This window comes from Chionomys nivalis, chromosome 19, assembly GCF_950005125.1.
Source record: "Chionomys nivalis chromosome 19, mChiNiv1.1, whole genome shotgun sequence".
NCBI lineage: Eukaryota > Metazoa > Chordata > Mammalia > Rodentia > Cricetidae > Chionomys > Chionomys nivalis.
Genome location: NC_080104.1, coordinates 52,592,827 through 52,612,668, shown reverse-complemented (window position 1 = coordinate 52,612,668; position 19,842 = coordinate 52,592,827). Strand labels below are relative to the sequence as shown.

The 19,842-nt window shown below is 38.7% G+C and overlaps 1 protein-coding gene across 1 annotated transcript in view; it reads right to left on the bottom strand.

The window, feature by feature from the left end:
- Pcdh15 (protocadherin related 15) overlaps positions 1-19,842 on the bottom strand; it is a 1,187,935-nt gene that overhangs the window by 216,259 nt on the left and 951,834 nt on the right. Inside the window, exons 18-19 of the mRNA XM_057794363.1 lie at positions 13,734-13,927; positions 7,315-7,447 (exon numbers count right to left, since the gene is read on the bottom strand). Coding sequence (XP_057650346.1) covers positions 7,315-7,447; positions 13,734-13,927 — 327 coding nt within the window. The remainder of the gene's footprint in view (positions 1-7,314; positions 7,448-13,733; positions 13,928-19,842) is intronic.

The window sequence follows — 19,842 nt, the reverse complement described above, 5'->3', positions numbered from 1 at the left end:
TAAATGAATTATTGTGATCAAAGTTCTGAATAACACAGTGTCCACAAGAATGAAAGGAAGGAGAAAACCAAATTGTCAGGTCATTTTGAGGACCAAATCTAAGACAGTTTGCACATTTAACAGAAACGTAGAATTAAGAGAGCTGCTCATGGAGTGTGATTTTTTTCTGTTGCTTTTAATTGCAAGCTATGTAGGCCAATTTGAATACTGATAAAGTGAATTAGGTCAAGAAAGATATCCTTCAGTTGCTGAGAATGGATGATTCTGGATCATGTAGCATGGTCTACAGTAGATAGACACAGAAAACAGCAGCATGGGTCACTATCAAGGCTGAGACACTTAGAAGGGGCAGTGACTTGTCATTTGTACTGGGCCTTGCAAATTAAGTTGCTAGTCTCTACTGCTGGATGGTCCATTGCCATTGCTGTTCTGCAATGTGTCTATGATGAATCAAGGTGTGATAAGAAACTGAGAGTCATGCTTAGTAACATTTGAAGTCTTTTAATAGGAGTTTTTTTTATTGATTCTTCAAAGTAGCTTGATGTTTGGATGTGCATGTATGTGTACATGTGTGTGATTGCATGCAGAAGGCAGAGGACAACCTGGATATCATACTGAAGATACCGCTCACCTTTAAAAAAACAGTATTCCTCACTGGCTTGAATATCACTGAACAGATAGTACAGGTTGGTCAACAAGACTCACAGATTCTCACATATCTACTTCCCAAGCTCTGGGATAAACAATGTGTACAACCATGCTGGCCCTTTATTTTAATATGAGGATTAAATTTGGGTCCTTCTGCTTGACAGGCAAGTACTTGCAGATTAAGCTATCTCTCTGACCCCCCAAAACAACTTTGAAATGTAGATTTTGCTAGTAATTCAATTAAATTCATCCTTTGTCACAAAAGTCTTGAACCAGTTGAGATGTGGAGGGAACAGCTAAGGTGGGAATGTGGAGCATTCGCTGATTCAGAGGAAGAAATGCAGCATATGGAAAAGAGATGAGCAAGTATGAGCTGTCGGGCAAGCGACTACGAGAGTCATCCTTTATGTGTTTGATGAGAAGATGACACAGGACAAACGCCAACGTAAACTTCCCCCCTTTCCCAATGAATTTTTATTGTTGGGCTCGATTCTAACTACAATTGACATCTACATTGACCTGTGCAAGAAGACATGGGACTGCTCTTCTATGCGTAGTGGTATCAGAAAACACGGCTGTAAGTGCTGGGCTCAATGCACATCTGTAATCCCTGCATCTGGGAAGATGATGAATTTGAAGCTAGTATATAAGGCAAGTTTGAGGTATTTTTTCTGCAATGTAAGATCCTCAAGTGGGGGTGGAAGAAGAGGGAGGAAGAAAAAGCCAAGTATGAAGTAAGGGAGAGAAGGGAAGAAACTTTTATCTTAATTAATTTTTCAATCCTTAATTATTTTACAAAAGGACTCGAGAACATGGCTTTATTACTCGATAACAGTGAGTTTTTCTAAACTACTAGTCCTCTTCGAGTGAAAATTTTTTTCACCTGTTTCTATGGAAGCGCCTGTTGTTAAATTGTAAATCAGAAGCAGAAATAAGGATAAAATAATTTTATCTCATTAAAAATAAGTAGAAAGTTCACAGCTTGAGGAAAAAGAGTCAGGAGCAATTAGATAGGAAAAAGCTGTTGTTTTAGACATGCTAAATTCAGCTTTGTTCCTGCAACCTCCCTGGCATGTCAGAGTTCATGTCTGTGAGCTCACTGTGTTGTCTAAGGAACATTTATTATGTGGGACTAAGTTATCACTGGGAAGAAGGAAGAGCATATGAATAGAAGATATCTAAAAATGTGTTTTATTTCAGATACTATGGTTCTGCTAAAGATGCACAGCAATAAAATGACTCCTAATGATGTTCTTCTATATCCATAGACCAGGGTCTCTCTCAGTCGTCATTGGAGAGGCTTCCTCTACTGGAGATGGAATTAATACAAGAGACCCATAAGTGGACAATGTGCAGAGAGTGAGCAACCTTGGAACACTCAGTCCTAAATGGGATATTTTCATTAAACTCTAACCTCAGGGCCCAGGGAGTTATGTGGAAGAAGAAGCAGAAAGATTACAAGAGCCAGAGGGGATGGCTGACTCCAAGGATTCAGTGTCTTCCAGACACAACAGGACTAATGTGCATATGAACGCACAGAAACCATGACAACAAGCACAGGGCCTTCACAAGTCCAAGGCAGATGGAGTCCTAGTGATGAGAGGGAAGTAGACATGAACTCCCATCTCTAATCCAGAAGCTCTCTCTAATGAACATATGCTTGCAAAGGAAGTGTTGGTTTTCCCTAACAAAGTATCACTGGGTATATAAACCACAATGGAGTGTAGGTCACAGGCCCAGCAGTAGATGACCAACACAAACTCAATGATATTTTCAAGTATATTTTTTCTCTCATGTTGCTTCACGTTGGGGCATGTTTTTGTCTTATTGGTGATCTCTTGCTTGTATTATGGTTCTTGATTTCTTTTTCTCTTATGTGTGTTTCTTGTGCTTTCTCTTTGCTTTCATTTTTCTTTTATTCTGGTTTGTTTATTTTATTTGCCTGTTTGTTTTCTTAAGAGAGAAAGAAAGAAGACATGGGGTTAGTGGGGTGGGGAGTTGGGATCATTCTAAGAAGAGATGGGGCAGGGAAGAAACCATGATAAGAATAAATGAAAGTGTGGTTGTCATATAACTTTACTACTTGGAGATGAAATATTTTCTTGGGTAATTGATATCCCATAGTATGAAAAACATCAAAATATTTCTTTTGAAACTTGTACATACCAGATCATCTACTTAGGAAAGAAAAGTTTCACTATGGATCTGTTACTTTTTGTAAGAAGCAGCAACTAATATTATGAAACAGTCTCACTCTCCTACTTTCCCTCCTCTGTCTCCCCTTCATGCTTCTCTCGTTCCTCCCTTTCTCTCACAACTATATCATCCATCTATCTATCTGATGTGGGAGGTCCTTCTGTCTGTATGTTGCTTTTCTTGGTTAACAAATAAAGAAACTGCCTTGGCCTGTTGATAGGGCAGAACTTAGGTAGGCAGGGAGACAGAAATGAATGCTGGGAGAAAGAAGGGCAGAGTCAGAGATGCCATGGATCTGCGGCCGGAGGTAGACATGCTGAAATTTTGCTGGTAGGCCATGACCTCATGGTGATATACAGATTAACAGAAATAGGTTAAATTAAGATGTAAGAATTAGCCAATAAGGAGCCAGAGTTAATGGGCTAAGCAGTGATTTAATTAATACAATTTCTGTGTGGTTAGTTTGGGGCTAAGTTAGCCCAGTGGCTGGGACAAACAAGCAGCTCTCTCCTTGAAACATCTATCTATCTATCTATCTATCTATCTATCTATCTATCTATCTATCTATCTATCTATCTATCTATTATCTATCTAATCTATCTTTCATTTTATCTATCATATATCATATATATATATCACCAGTTATCAACCATATCATCATCATCTCTCATCTATCGGTCATCTATCACCTATCTATCAACCATTTATCAATCACCTATCAATCATGTATCTGTCATCTATGTATCCATCTACCTCTTTTTTTACCTATCAATTTATTCATTTATCATTTGTCTCTCATCCACCTATCATCTAAACTATCTATTTACCTATACTCAATCAGTCTATCAGTCAATTCATCTATCTACCTACACCCATCTCTCTTATTTTTCTATCATCTACATATCCATCTATTTGTCATCTTTCTATGTCTATCATCGTCCTACCATCTGTCCATTCTTTATATAAACTAAAATTTATGCTTGGAATTAGGTGACCAGTATCAGTATTTAGCATATATCAGTTGCATCTTCTTTACTCCTGACATTCTTTTGAGACAATGCTAATGATGAGTCATTCCAAATCTGAAATTTAGTGCTAACGAAGATGCACAAATGATTTTTCTAACACACAAATTGAAAACAAAGTAAAATCAGTGAGCTTCCCTCTCTACACATACAGGGGTATCATGGTAGCATTCCAACTGGGATAAATGGCACCTGTCATTTATGGAGAAATGACATCTTCAAACCTAATCTTCAGCTTTAATCAGTACAGTAATACATTCAAATGCTCAGAGAAGAGAAAATATTAAAGAAAAGCATCTGCACAATACTGTCAGTTATCCGGTGCACACCTGCACCTGGTGCACAGTGTTCATGAATCATAAACTCAAGTGTCACCTTTGGGCAAAAGTACATTCTATTGTGTAAGGAATATTTATCAAACAAAAGGGGAGAAAATGAAAGAAGAGAGCAAGGACCTGAAACTTCTAGAGCATTTCAAATGTCAGCAAAACAAATTAGCACCTCTGACGGGCTCTGAGCTGCAGCGGGGCGCATATAGGACAGCTTGTGTTTAATTCAAACTGTTATGGGAAAGAATCAATTCTGTAGTGAGGTCAAGGCAGCAGGACGTTTTCTTCAAGACTAAAAATAATACTGCCTCCAGGCATGTGGGCTAAATTTCACAGCATCTTGAAACTATTGTTAAAGACTTTAAATATGGATAAAGATGAATGGAAAACATGCTTCAAGTCCACATAGCAACTCTGGAAGGAAGAAAATCCTACCTACCCCATGCTAACCCCAATGAGCATCAGAAAGTGAGAAACCAGAGGTCTGAGGGCGGTTTTCTTCTCTGGCATCCCATCCCTACAGTCAAATTAATATGCGCACCAAGAGGAAACTACAAGCTTCCAAAACACCCTTAGGCAGAATGAAAAGGACAAACTGAAAAATAGGCATGGTCTGGAACAAGGATCATTGATGTCCCTAGATTTTAGGTAAAAGAGATTCTCCTCTCCTGAAGCAAATCCCTTACCACCCCAGGCTTTTCCTTGTCTTTTTATGTTGTGTGGCATTGCCACCTATGAAGAAAGGGTAAGGACACAGAGCTGCAGGCACCATTGTGCCTCGTCTTGCAAGATGTTGGAGGAGGAATTTGATGGATACTTTTCAACTTAGAGGTCACGAGTTTAAACTGTGTCTCAATGGATTATGAACAAAAGAGGTTGGTAGTCTACGAAAAACCCTTGATGGTGACACTCTTGCTCCTTCTTATCCAGTCTGCCACCACAATTGTGTTCTTTCTTTTGCTTCTTCCAGCAACACAAAGGAGAATTGAAATGTCATTGCAAGTATTTTTTTCCAGACTTTGTGCCAAAGAAATGTGAGATATGAGAAAGGCAAACTCAATTCATCTTGGATGTCCAGTTAGTGTTATTCTTCTATAATAAAGTTTCTAGATCTTCCTCAGATTTATTGACATTAAAACTAGGCTACTTTATTAGTCAAAGTTATGACTTATCTCATACAAGTTATATTACAAAAGGAAACATTGTTAGGGAAGATTTCATTATAAACTATGGATAATTTCTTAACCCGAACATTAAAAATTTAATATTTATTATGTTTTCCATTTCCTTTTGTTTTGCTAAATAATTCCTCATGGATGTAAATTTTGTTTTCATTATTTCATTTCAGAGAATGTAAATTAACATTTTATGTCTCATTCTATATCTTTATAATAATATGGATAGGTGTTTGGTCTAGCTGAAAAAATGCTGTATCTTCTTTAATTCACCTATTAATATTCTTGGCATTTTATTATTACTGATACTTTTACTTGTGAGTAATTTTATTACACATTCTATTAATAATTAAATAATAAAAAACGAAACTTCAGACTTGATGAAGAAAAGCAGTAAAATAGATATTAAAGGAAAACTCCAGACATGTTTGGGAATGCCAACAAAATTCTGGCATCTGAGTAGCTATAGGATGACCCTGCCACTGAAAGTGTGGAGGTCAGAGGGCATAAGGACATAAAGACTTTGAGCAAAACCTAGCTGTTTCCCGTGTCACCGTAGTCAAGAGTACAAGTTGAGGCTGGGATTCTCCTCAGCATATTATTTTAATAAATGTCTCTTAACATAAAGTGCAGCATCCTGAATACTTATATCATAAACTGGACCATTTCCAAACAGCACAAAGACAGATAATGTCTGTCCTATGAACAGGTAAATTAATATGATTATTTTTCATCTTTTTAAGGAAAATTATTAATATTTGTGGGCATTAAAATTGTAATGTATATTATGACATTTTCAACACAACATACAAACATATACACATACATAAATGCAGAGATACACAAACATAGACACCACACATACACACGCATATACTTACACAGACACGTGTTGACACATACACATTCATACACACATTGACACATACACACAAACATAAACACACTAACACACTCACACATGCAAACACATACACATACAGACATATACACACATGTACACACACTAACACAAATACACACACCTAACCACCTAACTGTACTTTGCTCAGATTGACCCTTTTTTTACCCTTCACTAAACACCTTCTACTTTAATGTCACACAAAGACAGAGGTGTAGGAATGTACATTTATATCTGGTTTGCCTATGAGAGAAAAAGTGATATTTCACCTTTTTCCTTCTCTTGAGTCCCCTTCATTATACACCAACTCCTCTTCATATAGTCCTTTCTGATACCATAGCCATGATTGTTTAAACCCCGGAGATAATTATTGACATCATGAAGCTCCCTATTCAGTCAAAGATTTACCTGCAGTGGTTCAGTATGCCTTGGTCAGTGACATGCCAATACTGAAAACTAAGCTATTCTTTCACAAGAATATTCTCTGCTAGGAACCTTGAGCTGGACATAGAAGCATCATCTCAAAGCATCCTTTTCATATAAATGAGCACACTGAAATACAGTCATCAAATCAGATCTGTGGCCATAGGGCCAAAACGAAGTTTGCCTCAGACTCTGAATGCCGCCATAAGCCTGAGTATAAGATTGCTCCCCCCGGTATGACACCGCAGCCAAAATAAACCCACCTGGGGAATCCAGGACGATGGTCAGCTGTACTCCTCAGCTGCAAAGTACTAGCTACTCAAACACACACTGCCTATCCCTTCATTTTCTCCCGTGAGCATCGCAACCCATCCCTGCCAGTCTGTGTGAGGTTTTCAACTGTGCAAACTGTGAAACAAATCATTTGCGGACCATCATTCCCCACATCCTCTTGTTACTTGCCTCTGGCCCTTCCTCCTCCGCGAGAAATGTCATTCACCAGAACATAAGTAGGTGTGCAAGGGCTTCCACCCCGCGTCATATACACTCACAGGTTATCACACGGGGCATTGGGCATATTGCACACAGCAACACACATATTCGTATCCTAGGCACACCTGTAGATTTAATAAAACAGCGCCGATCCTCATGGCTTCGCTGACTTCCAGGCTGTACATCAGCTGCGGGAAGCGGGGAGGGCTCTGGTTGTTGGGAGGCAGCACCTCGATGTACACCGTGCAGATGGAGTGCCTGCCAGAGAAAAGGGAACAGGGCCTTTAATGACCCCCGCTACACCTAAACTTTGAGGGCAGGTTTTGTCTGCTGTGTTTATAGGACAAGAAATTTCAACTTTTATAGAAAGCAGTAAAATCATAAAAGAATAAAACAGTAAAAGTTACCCGCCAAAATATAGTGCCTTTGTGAAATTAGTGTAGTAAAAGAAAAAAGATTTGCCTTCGGTACCTGTTCCTACTACTTAGATGAAGAGTGTAAGTTAAAAATAGTGGCTGCAAAAGAGACCTAACAAATTGACTTGCCTCAGCTGATGTCCTATTTTTAATCCTATTTTTAATAGCAACGCAAACAAACAAACAAAATCTTTGTGTAAACACTTGGCATTAAAACTTGTCCTTCAGGTTCTCTTCCAATTAAACCAGATGAAAGCGTATTGAGTAATTCAACACATAGCAACACATATGAACACACTTGTCTATGTGCGTACACCCTTACACACACACACACACACACACAGAGAGAGAGAGAGAGAGAACAAAGAAAGAAACAAGGGGCTGTATTTTATTAGTATTGTCTTGAACATCTAACATCAATCATTTACTGTGAATTTTTTTTTTTTTTTGGTTGAATGTCAAATCGGGTGAATAGGTGAATTCATGGTAATAAACCTGGAAATGTTTTAAATTCTTGAAGATAAAATGAAAAACTGAAAATTACCTTTAGTTAAAGCCCATAATGAGGGAGAATTTTCATGAAGGGAATGAAGTTCCTTCATTATTGTGAGTAAAATTTTTGCTATTTTCACATCGATTCTTTTAGCATCTTTGAACACTGGATTTTAGACAATGGAAGTTGAAGAATCAAGGTTTCTGAGGCTGATATGGCTTTATACAGAGAAATACTGACAAAATAGATAAGTGGAACACAGGGATTTACAGATCTAGTCCTTTACCAAGAAATGCATGCAGTATTTTATAGGAACATACTCTGCTTCCTGAAATGTAGGTTTCATGCACTATTTTTTAAATTATATTTTTAAATTTAAATTTAAAATGCTTTAGTGGTAATTCCGGTTTGGGGACTAGAATTTTCTTATTTTTTTAAAACAGTAAAACCAACCAACCAACCAAACAAAAACCCTTAATAACGTACTCCAATGACACATTTTTTCTGGGATTAACCAATCTGTTTTGCTTTTCTTCTCAAATGTTGTCAGTGCAGACCGCAAGCAATGAGAGCTGACTGGCAGCTTGTCCATCCACAGCGCGCATGGTACGAGTTGCCGAGTTCTGTGCAGACAGATCACATGCGCTGTTAAGGATTTCTATTAAACTGGGGTCACTTTAACACATTTATTACTTCTATTTATTGCGCTACGGTTCCAAAGTAAACTCATTTTAAGTTAAAATACGTCAGAGTTTTACAATCAGTTCAAGTGTCTGAAGTCATTATCTCTGTCTTATATTTTGTGAAAATGCCCTCACAAAAATGAGTAAATTTTTTCTTATCGAGATAAATTCAGCTGGAGATATAAATAAAAGAATCAATAATTAAAATGTAGCCTTTAAGGGTACATTAAGATGAACTAAAGCAGGAGGTCTCAGCTTGTGGGTCACGACCCCTTTGGCAAACTCTAGAACCACAAATAGATTATGATTCACAACAGTAGCAAAATTACAGTTATGAAGTAGCAATGAAAATGATTTTACGGTTAGGGGTCAGCACAACACGAGGAACTGTATTAAAGGGTCACAGCATTAGGTAGGTTGAGAATCACTGAGTTAAAGTAATAACAAATCATTATTCACAAGCCTGTAAGTAAGTACTCCTACAAAAGCCAAATAACAGATGGCTACAGATTTTCTTTCCTGTTGTTTATTTGTTTGGGTTTTTGTTTGTTTGTTTTGTTTTATTGTTTTTGTTTTTAAGACAGGGTTTCTCTATGTTGCCCTGGCTATCCTGGAACTAGCTCTGTTGACTAGGCTGACCTCAAACTGAGAGGTTTGCCTGCCTTTGCCTCCTGAGTGCAGGAATCAAGGCGAGTCTGAAAAATTGGTAGCTGTTGTTGGTTTTGTTTGTTTTTTGAGACAGGGTAGCTGTTATTATTTGTTTTAGAGAACTAATCTGACTACTTCACCCAGATTGGCCCAGAATGTTCGTCTTTGTTGGCCTTGAGTTAATGTGAGTCTCAACCTCTAGCATGCTGGGATTGTGTTTATAAACCACCATCCCCAGACCCATTGTCAGATTTTGTAGCTAGATAATGCTTTACTGGGTTATTATTGCCCCCCCCCCATGTGACCTTGGGCAGAGACGGAGGACAACTCTGGTCCAACATGACTGTCTCTTCCCCTTTTCTTTCTCCGGACCTTTCTATCTATAATTCAGGGATTTGGATTGCTAGTCATGCTCACAACACCTCTTCGGGATTTATCTCTTAGGCTTGTTTTGGGAAGATCATATTTCAGCCCGCACCTCTTTCATCCATCCTATCCTGGCACTCTGCTGTGGCGTGTTTAATAAGTACCAGTCTTTTTGAGGGTTACTGCTTTTAAAAATGAGATCTCCTCTTTATCCCTGATGTCAGCACAGTGTCATAGGAAGCATGCCTAAAATTGAATGCCTATAGCATTAACAGTAAAACGATGACTTAATGCTGTAATAAACAGCAATCATTCAACAGCACAGTTTAAGCACACAGTAAAACAGGGCAGTTGCTAGGTAAATAATAACATTTTATGTGAGTATTTCATATTCACATTTATAGCCAGCCCTAAATGCCTAAAACCAAGCTTCTTTCTATCCATATTTTATTTTGGTAATAGGGCAAGTATGATGCAAATAAGTTTCCATTTCAAAAAAAATGAAAATCATGGGGCCTTATTATTCTTATTCTGTTGACTAAAAGGTCAAAGCAGAACAAAAGAGGTAATGAATTTCTAAGGCAGTTTTATGACTTAAAAAGTCAAGTTGAATCACCGAATTTGACTAGCTTAGTTTATAATTTTAAATAATTGCAGAACAAGTGACTGAATTAAAGTTACTAAGCTCATTAACAACTAAAGATAAAATAAAAAAGCTCTTGAATTCCTTTGGTCTCATAAGAACATATTTTATAAAGTATATTGGAGAGGTTTTCTTTATTTATCGGCTGGTTGTGAATATGAAAGGTCCTTGGTTTGTTACAAATGATGATGTCTTATTCCAAACCCTAAAGAATTTGAAGTCTTGGATTCAGACTATGAAATTCCAGTATTTAATTAGTTATGCCATAACTGAAACTTCATCCATGATGAAGTGTATATGTTTGTGGTAAGAGACAAATAAAATATTAATAAAGCAAAGCCAGAAAGATGAACCTAATGCACTTTGACTTAGGAAACATCATAATTTAAAAAGATAAACTAGCCTAACTTTGTATCACTATGATAATAATTTACACAGTTGTGCTTATGCAATTATATATGGCTACTTGTTTCTATGATAAAGATGACTGGTATTTATATTACTTTCTTTGCAAGATTTTAAACAGAGAAGTCACAGTGGGTTTTCCTTTATCCCCTCCCCATTAGCAACTTGCTACAAAATCTATATTTATAGTTCACTGCTTTTGGGTTCTATTTTGCTATCTTGGCAGAAAATACAGACATCTCCAGAAGCATAAACTTCCTATTTCTGTCCAACACAAGAGAACACTTATCAGAAGATGGGAGCAGAGTTTTCAGAGGCACCACACAAGGCTTCCCAGACAGAGGGAACATTCATGCAGCCAGAGGAATAACAGAAAACGATAAACGTTGTACAATCTGAGAGAGAAGTTGCTGACACTGGAGTGTATGGTCATTCAGTACCGTCAAGTCTGAACTTCATCTCAATGGAGGGACAGGCAATACATTGAAAGCAGGCCACTGACACGGCCAAATGTTCCAAGTTTCCTCATGATGTCCTGCCTTCCCCGCATATGTCTTTGCCCTTGTTTCCTCCCTGACATTTCCCATCATTTCTGCACCTATGTCTATAGCCCCAGCAAGACCTTCTTTGCCTTACCTTCATTTCCAGTGTTTCCCCCAGAAGACAAGGAATTTTGGGAACTCGGTAATTTTTTCTTTCCAAAACAGAAGATTCTTTGTCATGTCTTTATTACTATGTACAATTATTTTAAGGAACATATATTCACAGTGGAAAAATTTCTGGCTGGAGAACATTATTTAGCCATGGGTTAATTAAGTACTAAGTTGGATTCCATGACAAAAAATATGAATATAAGAGGGTACCATATCATGTTTCAATCATTTTATGGTCATTTTTATGAGGAGCTCTTGGGATTAGAACTGTTTTCATATCTGCTGGTAGTAATAATTCATTCCAGGATTTAATAATATTTACTCAACTTCATTAAACTAAATAAATATATTAACTAACAGACACTACTAGAGTAAATGATGCTTTAATCTTAGGACTTTTTTTAATCCTTTAATTTGTATCTGCAATTTTGCTCTTATCAAAACCCTGTAACAAAAAATAAAATTAAAAAGACAACATGTAAGAACCCAGCGAAGAATTTCTACTGCTGTCACTCTGAACTTCTGGACACTTCGCTAGGGCTGGGGCAACAGAAACCTGAAGTCATTTTATACGGGGCATGAGATTCCATTCCAATTAAATGTACAAATTCGAGTTGCCAAACTGAAAAAAATAATGTTACGGAGAATGCCTCCATTTCTGATTTTTGCTGCCAAGTGTTTCACTGTTATTACTTAACGACATGTATATTCCGCTGTGGCTGGTGGTCATACTCTTATACTGGTAACTTTCAAATATCATCTTCCTTTCAAAGGAAACACTGAGAGCAAAGCCTTCCAAGTCCTTAGCTCACTTACCAACTCGATTTGAAGGCTTAAATCCCCTACAGAAACAGTGGATATCATTACCCAGCAGCAAGCATTACATCATTCCCACAGGTAGAGAGGCATGTGTGGATTTTATTCTCTGCTGCCCCAAGTGATGCCTGAAGAGTATGTTGGTGATACAGTGGTGCTGGTTTCCATGGGATGTCTTATGTCTTATGACAGATTATATGGCACTCTTAGCATCCAACCCATTTGAAAACATAAAAAGGAGACTGTTGTCATCGATAAGACAGACACTCCCTTCTGAAGATGACACTTTGCTTGAATGCCACTTTACTTGAGTAAAATCCTTTTACTGAACTAGCTTGCTCGGGAAGAGTTGAGCAATCTGCACATAGGAGAGGAACAAGCTGAGAATCCCCTGCTATTGCTCATTAAGTATAGTAGGAACCCCACTCTGAGGTTTGCTCTCTGCATTTTCAGTTGATCATGGTCAACTGTGGTTCCAAGGTAATAAAAGAAAAACTGGAATAAAGAATTGCTAAGTTTTAAATTGCGTATTATTCTGAGCAGCACAGTGAAGTCGGCTTCTCCCTCTCTTTTCTGTTTTGACAATCAATCAGTCATTCTCCCTATACCCCTGGCTGCCCATATAATACATCCTCCCTTACATCCTCACATTCATGTAACAGCTGTCTGGTGGTGTTTTTATTTTTTAATGGGCAGCCTATATATGGCGGTTCTGTTGAACTTGTCCATATTGGGTTTCACAGTCTAAGTTGATGAGGATGATTGACAGGTCATCCTCACGAAGGCACCAAATCTCATTACAGATGGTTGTGAGCCACTGTGTGGTTGCTGGGAATTGAACTCAGGACCTTTGGAAGAGCAGGCAGTGCTCTTAACTGTCAAGTCATCTCTCCAGCCCTTTTATTTAAAAAGGACTCCCAAGTGTAAGTATGTGATGCTGGCAATGTTGTCCTATTACATTGCTATAATAATTGGCTTTCATCATGAATGTTACTGTATTACAGTTCCTCATATATAAAGTATATTAAAAACATGAGAGCATAGTTAGAAAACAGCATACATGCAAAGTCAACACTTCAATAATCCCATTTGTGAGTGATGTCCTGATTGCTCACTGGAGGTGAGCCTATTACTCGCAAAGAAGGGAGCAACAACGCAATCCATGGGGTGATTTAAAACTCTTACATCATAGTAACTATAACATATCAACACATGTAAATCAGGCCACAATTATTCAGTACAACAATGTCTTCAACTGAGAAAAATAAATATTATAAAATAAACTGAAGAATATAAAGGCCTTTTATGAAAGTTTAGTTGAAAATAACAAACGGTGGCCTTTTTATTGTAGCCCCTTTTAATATTGATAGTGAACAAATATAATATTTTTTCTAAAGACTATGGGACCTAGTGGGAGTCACCTTCTCTCTGCAGGTGGGGCGTTGTCCGAGGCCTGCACTGTCAGTGCGTAAGTCCGGCCCACGATCAGCTCCACTCCTGGTGCAATGCTCACCAGCCCCGTGGTCCTGTTGATGACGAAGTCTCCCTGGGCGCCCACCAGAATTTCATAAGAGATCTCCCCATTAGAGCCTTCATCAGCGTCTACTGCCGTCAGCTGGGATCGAAAAAGCACACCACAAATCCGGTTAGGATTCAGCCTCTCACTGCTGTGCCGCTTCCCCAAACACAAGGAGCTGATTTCAAAGCTGAAGATGCTATAGAGTGCGTTTGGTGTGCAAATGTATCCACTGCTTCTGTGTTTTGCTGTGACACCAAGTCACTGTGGGAACCAGGATTGTTGTTTTGTCCCTTGGGACCGTGTTCAGAACAGTTTTTAAATATTGAAGACTGTCTTTATTCTAATTTAATAAAAGGATAAAGGGAAGAAAGCCTTAACATAAAATTTAAGAAGTTATTCTTTTATCTTATCTCTCGTTCTTTACACATGAACACTTATCGCTACGGTCTGAGACCAGGACAAAATAAAAGGGCAAAGTCTTCTTTGTTTCCACTGTGCTCCTGCTGATTGGTTTTCCCATCCCGTGTCTCCTGCCTCATAACCTCTTCCCACTGGCTTATGAAGGACTGATAAAGCACACACTACAAAAACCATTTTCTTGTAAGAAAAGAGAATTGTTTTCAGAGCTACAGAGATAGTGGCACACAAGCAAACTATAATATGCACGAATTCAAAATCACTTGCAGACAACTGGTGCTTATTGCTTACAAGAGGAGAATGACCATTTTTAATCCCATAAAGCAATAGTTGTTTATTATATTAAACAAGGTGTCTCTACTTCTTGACAGATGTACATTTACAAAAGAGAGAAGGGATAACCCTGGCAGGAGATGTTACTAATATGCAGTTCATAGGCTTTCAAACAATCCTGTATTCACCTAGGGCAGTCTATGAAGGGAATAGAATATGACCTCCTTTTACCTGGGAAGAACAACAGATTTGTCTTTTGGACATGGACAGCACATTCCTTCGACCAGCCAGCCCTTGTGCCTCTTCTCTGGTCCCTTTTTCTCGTGCTCTGTTAATACCTGTCACTCTGAAGTCCCAGATCTTCAAAGTTCTTTGGGGACTTTGGTGACCTCTGGTGCATATTGTTTGAGAAAATGTGCATGTTGTGCATTTGCCTTGAGACTTCCAATGCAGGCCCCTGGGAGGCAGTGTTAACAGACGACCCCCGTTTAATAGCACCAGGAAATGCAAACAAATTCTTTGCATGCCCATTTACAGCTGCCTAAGGAGACCCGTGGCACATGTTGTAATTCTGATTCTATTTTATAAGGGACTGGAGAGAAGGCTCAGTGCTTAAGAGCAGTTGCCATTATTCCAGAAGACCTGGGTTCAAGTCACAGCACCCACGTGTTGGAGAACCACCAGCTATAATTCCTATAATTCTACCGCCAGGGATCTGTTGCATGTACTAGGCATATAAATGATGGACATACAGCATGAAAGGAAAACACTTATACACATAAAAATCTATTTTATAACCGTGGGGTGTGTGTGTGTGTGTGTAGTGTGTAGATTAGAGGACAACTTTCAGTAATTCATTTTCTCCTTCTATCTCATGGGTTCCAGGATAAAATCCAGGCTGTCAGGCTTGACTGAAAGTGCCTTGACCCACACTGGTCCACCCATCTTGCCAGCCCTCTCATTGTGTTTTTAATTATTCACTGCACTTGGAGTGGTGATGGGCACAGAAATAGCAGCAACAAAAATAGCGAAGACAAAAGGAAAGTTAGAGACTGGCATTAAGGATGCTTCATCCAGAGATTGGTATTTTAGGTAGACAGATGTGCCTGCCACAGGGAAGATATTTCCTGAAATGATTCTGGGACTTACGTAGGCAAAGGAGAAGGGAGCTATTTGTAGAAGCAGTCAAATGAACGATGTGTATTTGGAGAGACCTGGTCTTGTCATCCAAAGTCGTGATCTTCGGTGTGAGGATAAAATTAGAGCATTAGAGGGCGGGGACTGAGGAGGAAATATCAGCTTTGATTATAGTAAATCACTTACACAAAATGTCTTAGGAAATCTTAATTAAAACTTAGCTCAAAGTGGATTCAATATTAACATTTTTCTAGGGAATTAAATTGGCTAAAGAGATTTAATGATAAATGGCACTGCATTCATTTATGAAGAGGAGCTGGGAGTGTGCTTTGGGGACACGGGTATTATGCATGGTCTTATTATGATTTTTATAAATGAGGTTGGAAGGGAGGCACGAAGATGATAATTAAATTGAGGATGGCACCCATGTGGGAGGAGCTATGAATATCAGACAGGGCTACAGAACACAGGTGGTAAGAAGTCACCTAAATCTGCAGCCAGTTTACCACAGAAGAGCTAACCTACTCTGCCAACACCGCAACTAACCTTTCAGAAGCTCGCCATCTGAGGAAAGTCTAACAAGTGAACAGAGGGGATGGATCTATGTTTAAGAGACTTAAAGAGTTTCAAATAATCTTGGCCTTCTCAATTTCTTAGTTTCGAGTCATAAGATAACTCAGAACTGACATCATCTTTGCACATTAGCAAACATTTTATTTGAAGAAATTATCGGTAGTTTAGGGTTAGATTGGTCTGATGTCCCCAGTAGTATTACTATTGGACTACCTCTCTGAGTGCCCAATCAATAGCAACATTCTCCTGCATAAAGCTGAAAACACAACACATTTCTTTTAAATTCTCGGCAAAGGTTTGCTGTGGGGCTCTGCATTGTGGGGTTGGGCAGAACAAGAGATGACACCTTGACAGCTCAGGTGCTCACTGCCATGACAACATAAGTGACTTCTGTTCAAAGTCATTAGGTCAGGGTACGAGAAACACATTTCTGTTATGGGGTGGGGAGAGCTGCCTCATAAATGAGAAGAAGATGTGGAGAAGACACTAGTGTAAGATCTCTGATGGAGTGAAAGCCAAACCTGTTATTTTAATACTTGAAATAATTATAACAACGTCACGATGAATTCGGAATCATTTATTTCCTTTCCATATTGAATTACAGTTCTTTCCACGAAGTTTAAGCACGCTCTCTCATAATTCTGTCCTGCTATTTTTAAAATCTATGTATTCCAGGGATGCCCAGCCTGATTTGAGCACTGATGCTATGTTTTCCTGGACATCCTGGGTTAGCTAGAATCCGAGGCTCCATCTTTCAGTGAGTAGTTTATCAGTCCCCAGTCCGTTTCTGTGTGCTGCTGACACCCGGCTCCTGTAAGGCACTGTACGGAGGCTGAAGCCTGGAGTTGGGGACATTTCTGCTGGTCCTGTCTAGCCTGAGCTGAGACAAGCTTCCACACATAGAAAGCAGCTCCACGAATTAAAGCCATTTTGTGGAAGCAGAGAACCAAATCCTAAAGGTTGTCTTCTGACCTCCAAAAGCTTGTCATGGTACACATCCCCACGCACATACACTCACATATACATATAAATAATTAAATGTAAAGTTAAAAATAAACATTAAAATAGTTCTCTTCCGTTCTTTGCCTCTTAGAACCATATTTCCTAACCAGAAGCTTGTCAGTCTCCCCAGGCGCCATTACTGGTTGAGTCTTTTCATTGACTCCTACGGACCCTTTGTAATAAGATTTTAATTTATTTTTATCTTTTTAGTGTTTAGTTCCACTATGTATGTGTACCACACGCATGTCTGGTGCCTTTGGAGGCCAAAAGAGAGAATCCAAGATGCCACGTAAATGCTGGGAGCTGAATCTGGGTCTCCTGCAAGAACAGCAAACACTCTTAGTGCTGAGTCAGCTGTCCAGTCCCCATAGGATGAAACTATGGATGCACTTTTCTGTGCTCTAAACTATGAACCATAACTTGGCATATCTGATTTGCCTAACAATGTAGATAAAAAGCTTTGACCAAATTATGAATAGTAAACAAATGACAAAGGATAATGACTTATTATTTGCCACGTACACGTACGTGCAAACTCTTCTATATTATTGTTTTCTGCTGCAGTAACAAAGTGTTTTCCAAATTATGCAGCACAAATATTATTATTACTGATGAAGCTGTACTCTAGGGACCCCATACGAGTGGAGGCAGTGTTAGAATGTTAATATAAGAAAATCTAAGGGCTTTTATTTTTATAAGATGTGATTTTCATTGAGGAAGCTTCTGCTTCCCTTAGAATTTCAGATCTCCCCCTGAGTGCTATTTATTTGTATCTTAACAGGAGACAAATTGGAATCACACAATAGACCACAAGGGACAAAGGTAGACAATAAAAGATTGTATTGTGCTTCTGCCTGCTTCCAGCCAGGTCATGCTGAGACTCCCATTTTTTGTTTTGCATTTTAATGGAAGAGATTTCTCTGTTTCATCCATTGTTTCCTGTTTGGTCTGTTTCTGAGAAAAAAAGGAAAATAATCCCTCAGGAATGACATCGCAAGGTCACGGCATTGTCTTGCTGTTAAGGAATTTGTGAACTCCTAATTTCCTCAGAGAGTAGTTCTTTTGTTTATTTTAATTTAACAGAGCAAGATTTTATACACCAGCACTCTACTATTGTATAACTGTGCTATGCATACACTGCTGCCTACTATAAAGTTTGAATCGTAAAATGAATATACTAGATTGTGGTTATCTCAAAACACAGAATTTTCCCTTTACAAAAATATCTATGTATCATATAACTAATATTTGAAACTATCCATTCTGATTGTGTCAGTCTGTGTTTTTCCTGCAGAGGATGGATTTCCCTTTTTTAAAATCCCGTTCCTCCCCTTGCGTCTGGCAAAGGAATTTTTTTAGTGCAAAGATAAGCCTGTTGGAGCTAGGACTTTAGCAAAGATGGTTTACAATATTGGCTAAAACCCTTTCCAGATGACTGAAAATCGCTCGCCTTGCTAATGTACGAGCGAAACATACAAATGAACAAGTGATACGTCAGAGATGATTAAGGAAAACAAAATCTACGACACCTGTTATAATGGCAAGGAAATCTTTACTGGGAAGTCTTGAATAGTTGTGGAGACTTCTACAGTTGGTAAGAGAAGGCCAGCTTAGCTCAGTCCAACTCAAGAAGGAATTTAGAGTTGAAGAACAGAGGAAAGAGGGCAAATGCCGGACACTTATTAACAGGAGACAACAAAGGTAGAAAATCTTTTACCGGTGATAAGGACAAGGGGTGGAAGAACTTGACCAGATTTCCAGGATGTAATCAATCACTCTCTGACCTGGGATTCTGGCTAATGCTTGGCTAGCCAGGCTGGAGGTAGAGCCCAGGGAATCAGTGCTATAGTATCATCTGAGTTGATGTGAATTGAGTTTAGCAAAGAAACATCATGAATATTCAAAAGTTTAAGTATCCCAAATGGTATAAAAACATAGATGGATCCATACTTCATAGACTGTGGAAAATGAAGAGAAAACTTTGAAAGCGAGAAGAGCATGTTCTTCCATATAAATAAAGCAGCTAGGTGCAAGTTAACAGTTCACAACTATCTGATGGTGGAGAGCTGACCTGGAAGGAGAAATGTCCATCTGCACTTTTCCTATGGGTTTTGCACTGGGATGTGCTCATGGGCACAGACACCCTCATGCTGGGGGTGGCATGAACCACCGGGGCTGGTACTACAGTACTGATTCTCTGGCTCTCTAAGAAACAAAACTTTATATATGCAGGATGGTGTCTATTATGATAGCCAACCAGCCAAAACCAGAATCATCTGAGAAATGCTTTAAAGGTAATTTGCTGGAAAAGTTGAGAAAAATCACATGGTATGTTAAATAATTGAAGAATGTCATGCTAAAAGGTCTGAAGTGTCTTCACTGTAATGGAGAATTCTTTTTTCCTTATGCAGCTAATAAAAATGAAATTTGCGTAGGTGCTGATCTCCAGGTCAGAAATGTGAGCTGAGAAAGCAACCAAGCCTCATAAGGTAGATAATTATCTACAGAGACAGTGTCACCAGGAGAAGAATATATGTTGCAATTGGAAAAGAAACACATTGAGGGTTTCTGCCAATGCCAATAAAAGCTATAATCAGTAGAAGACAGAA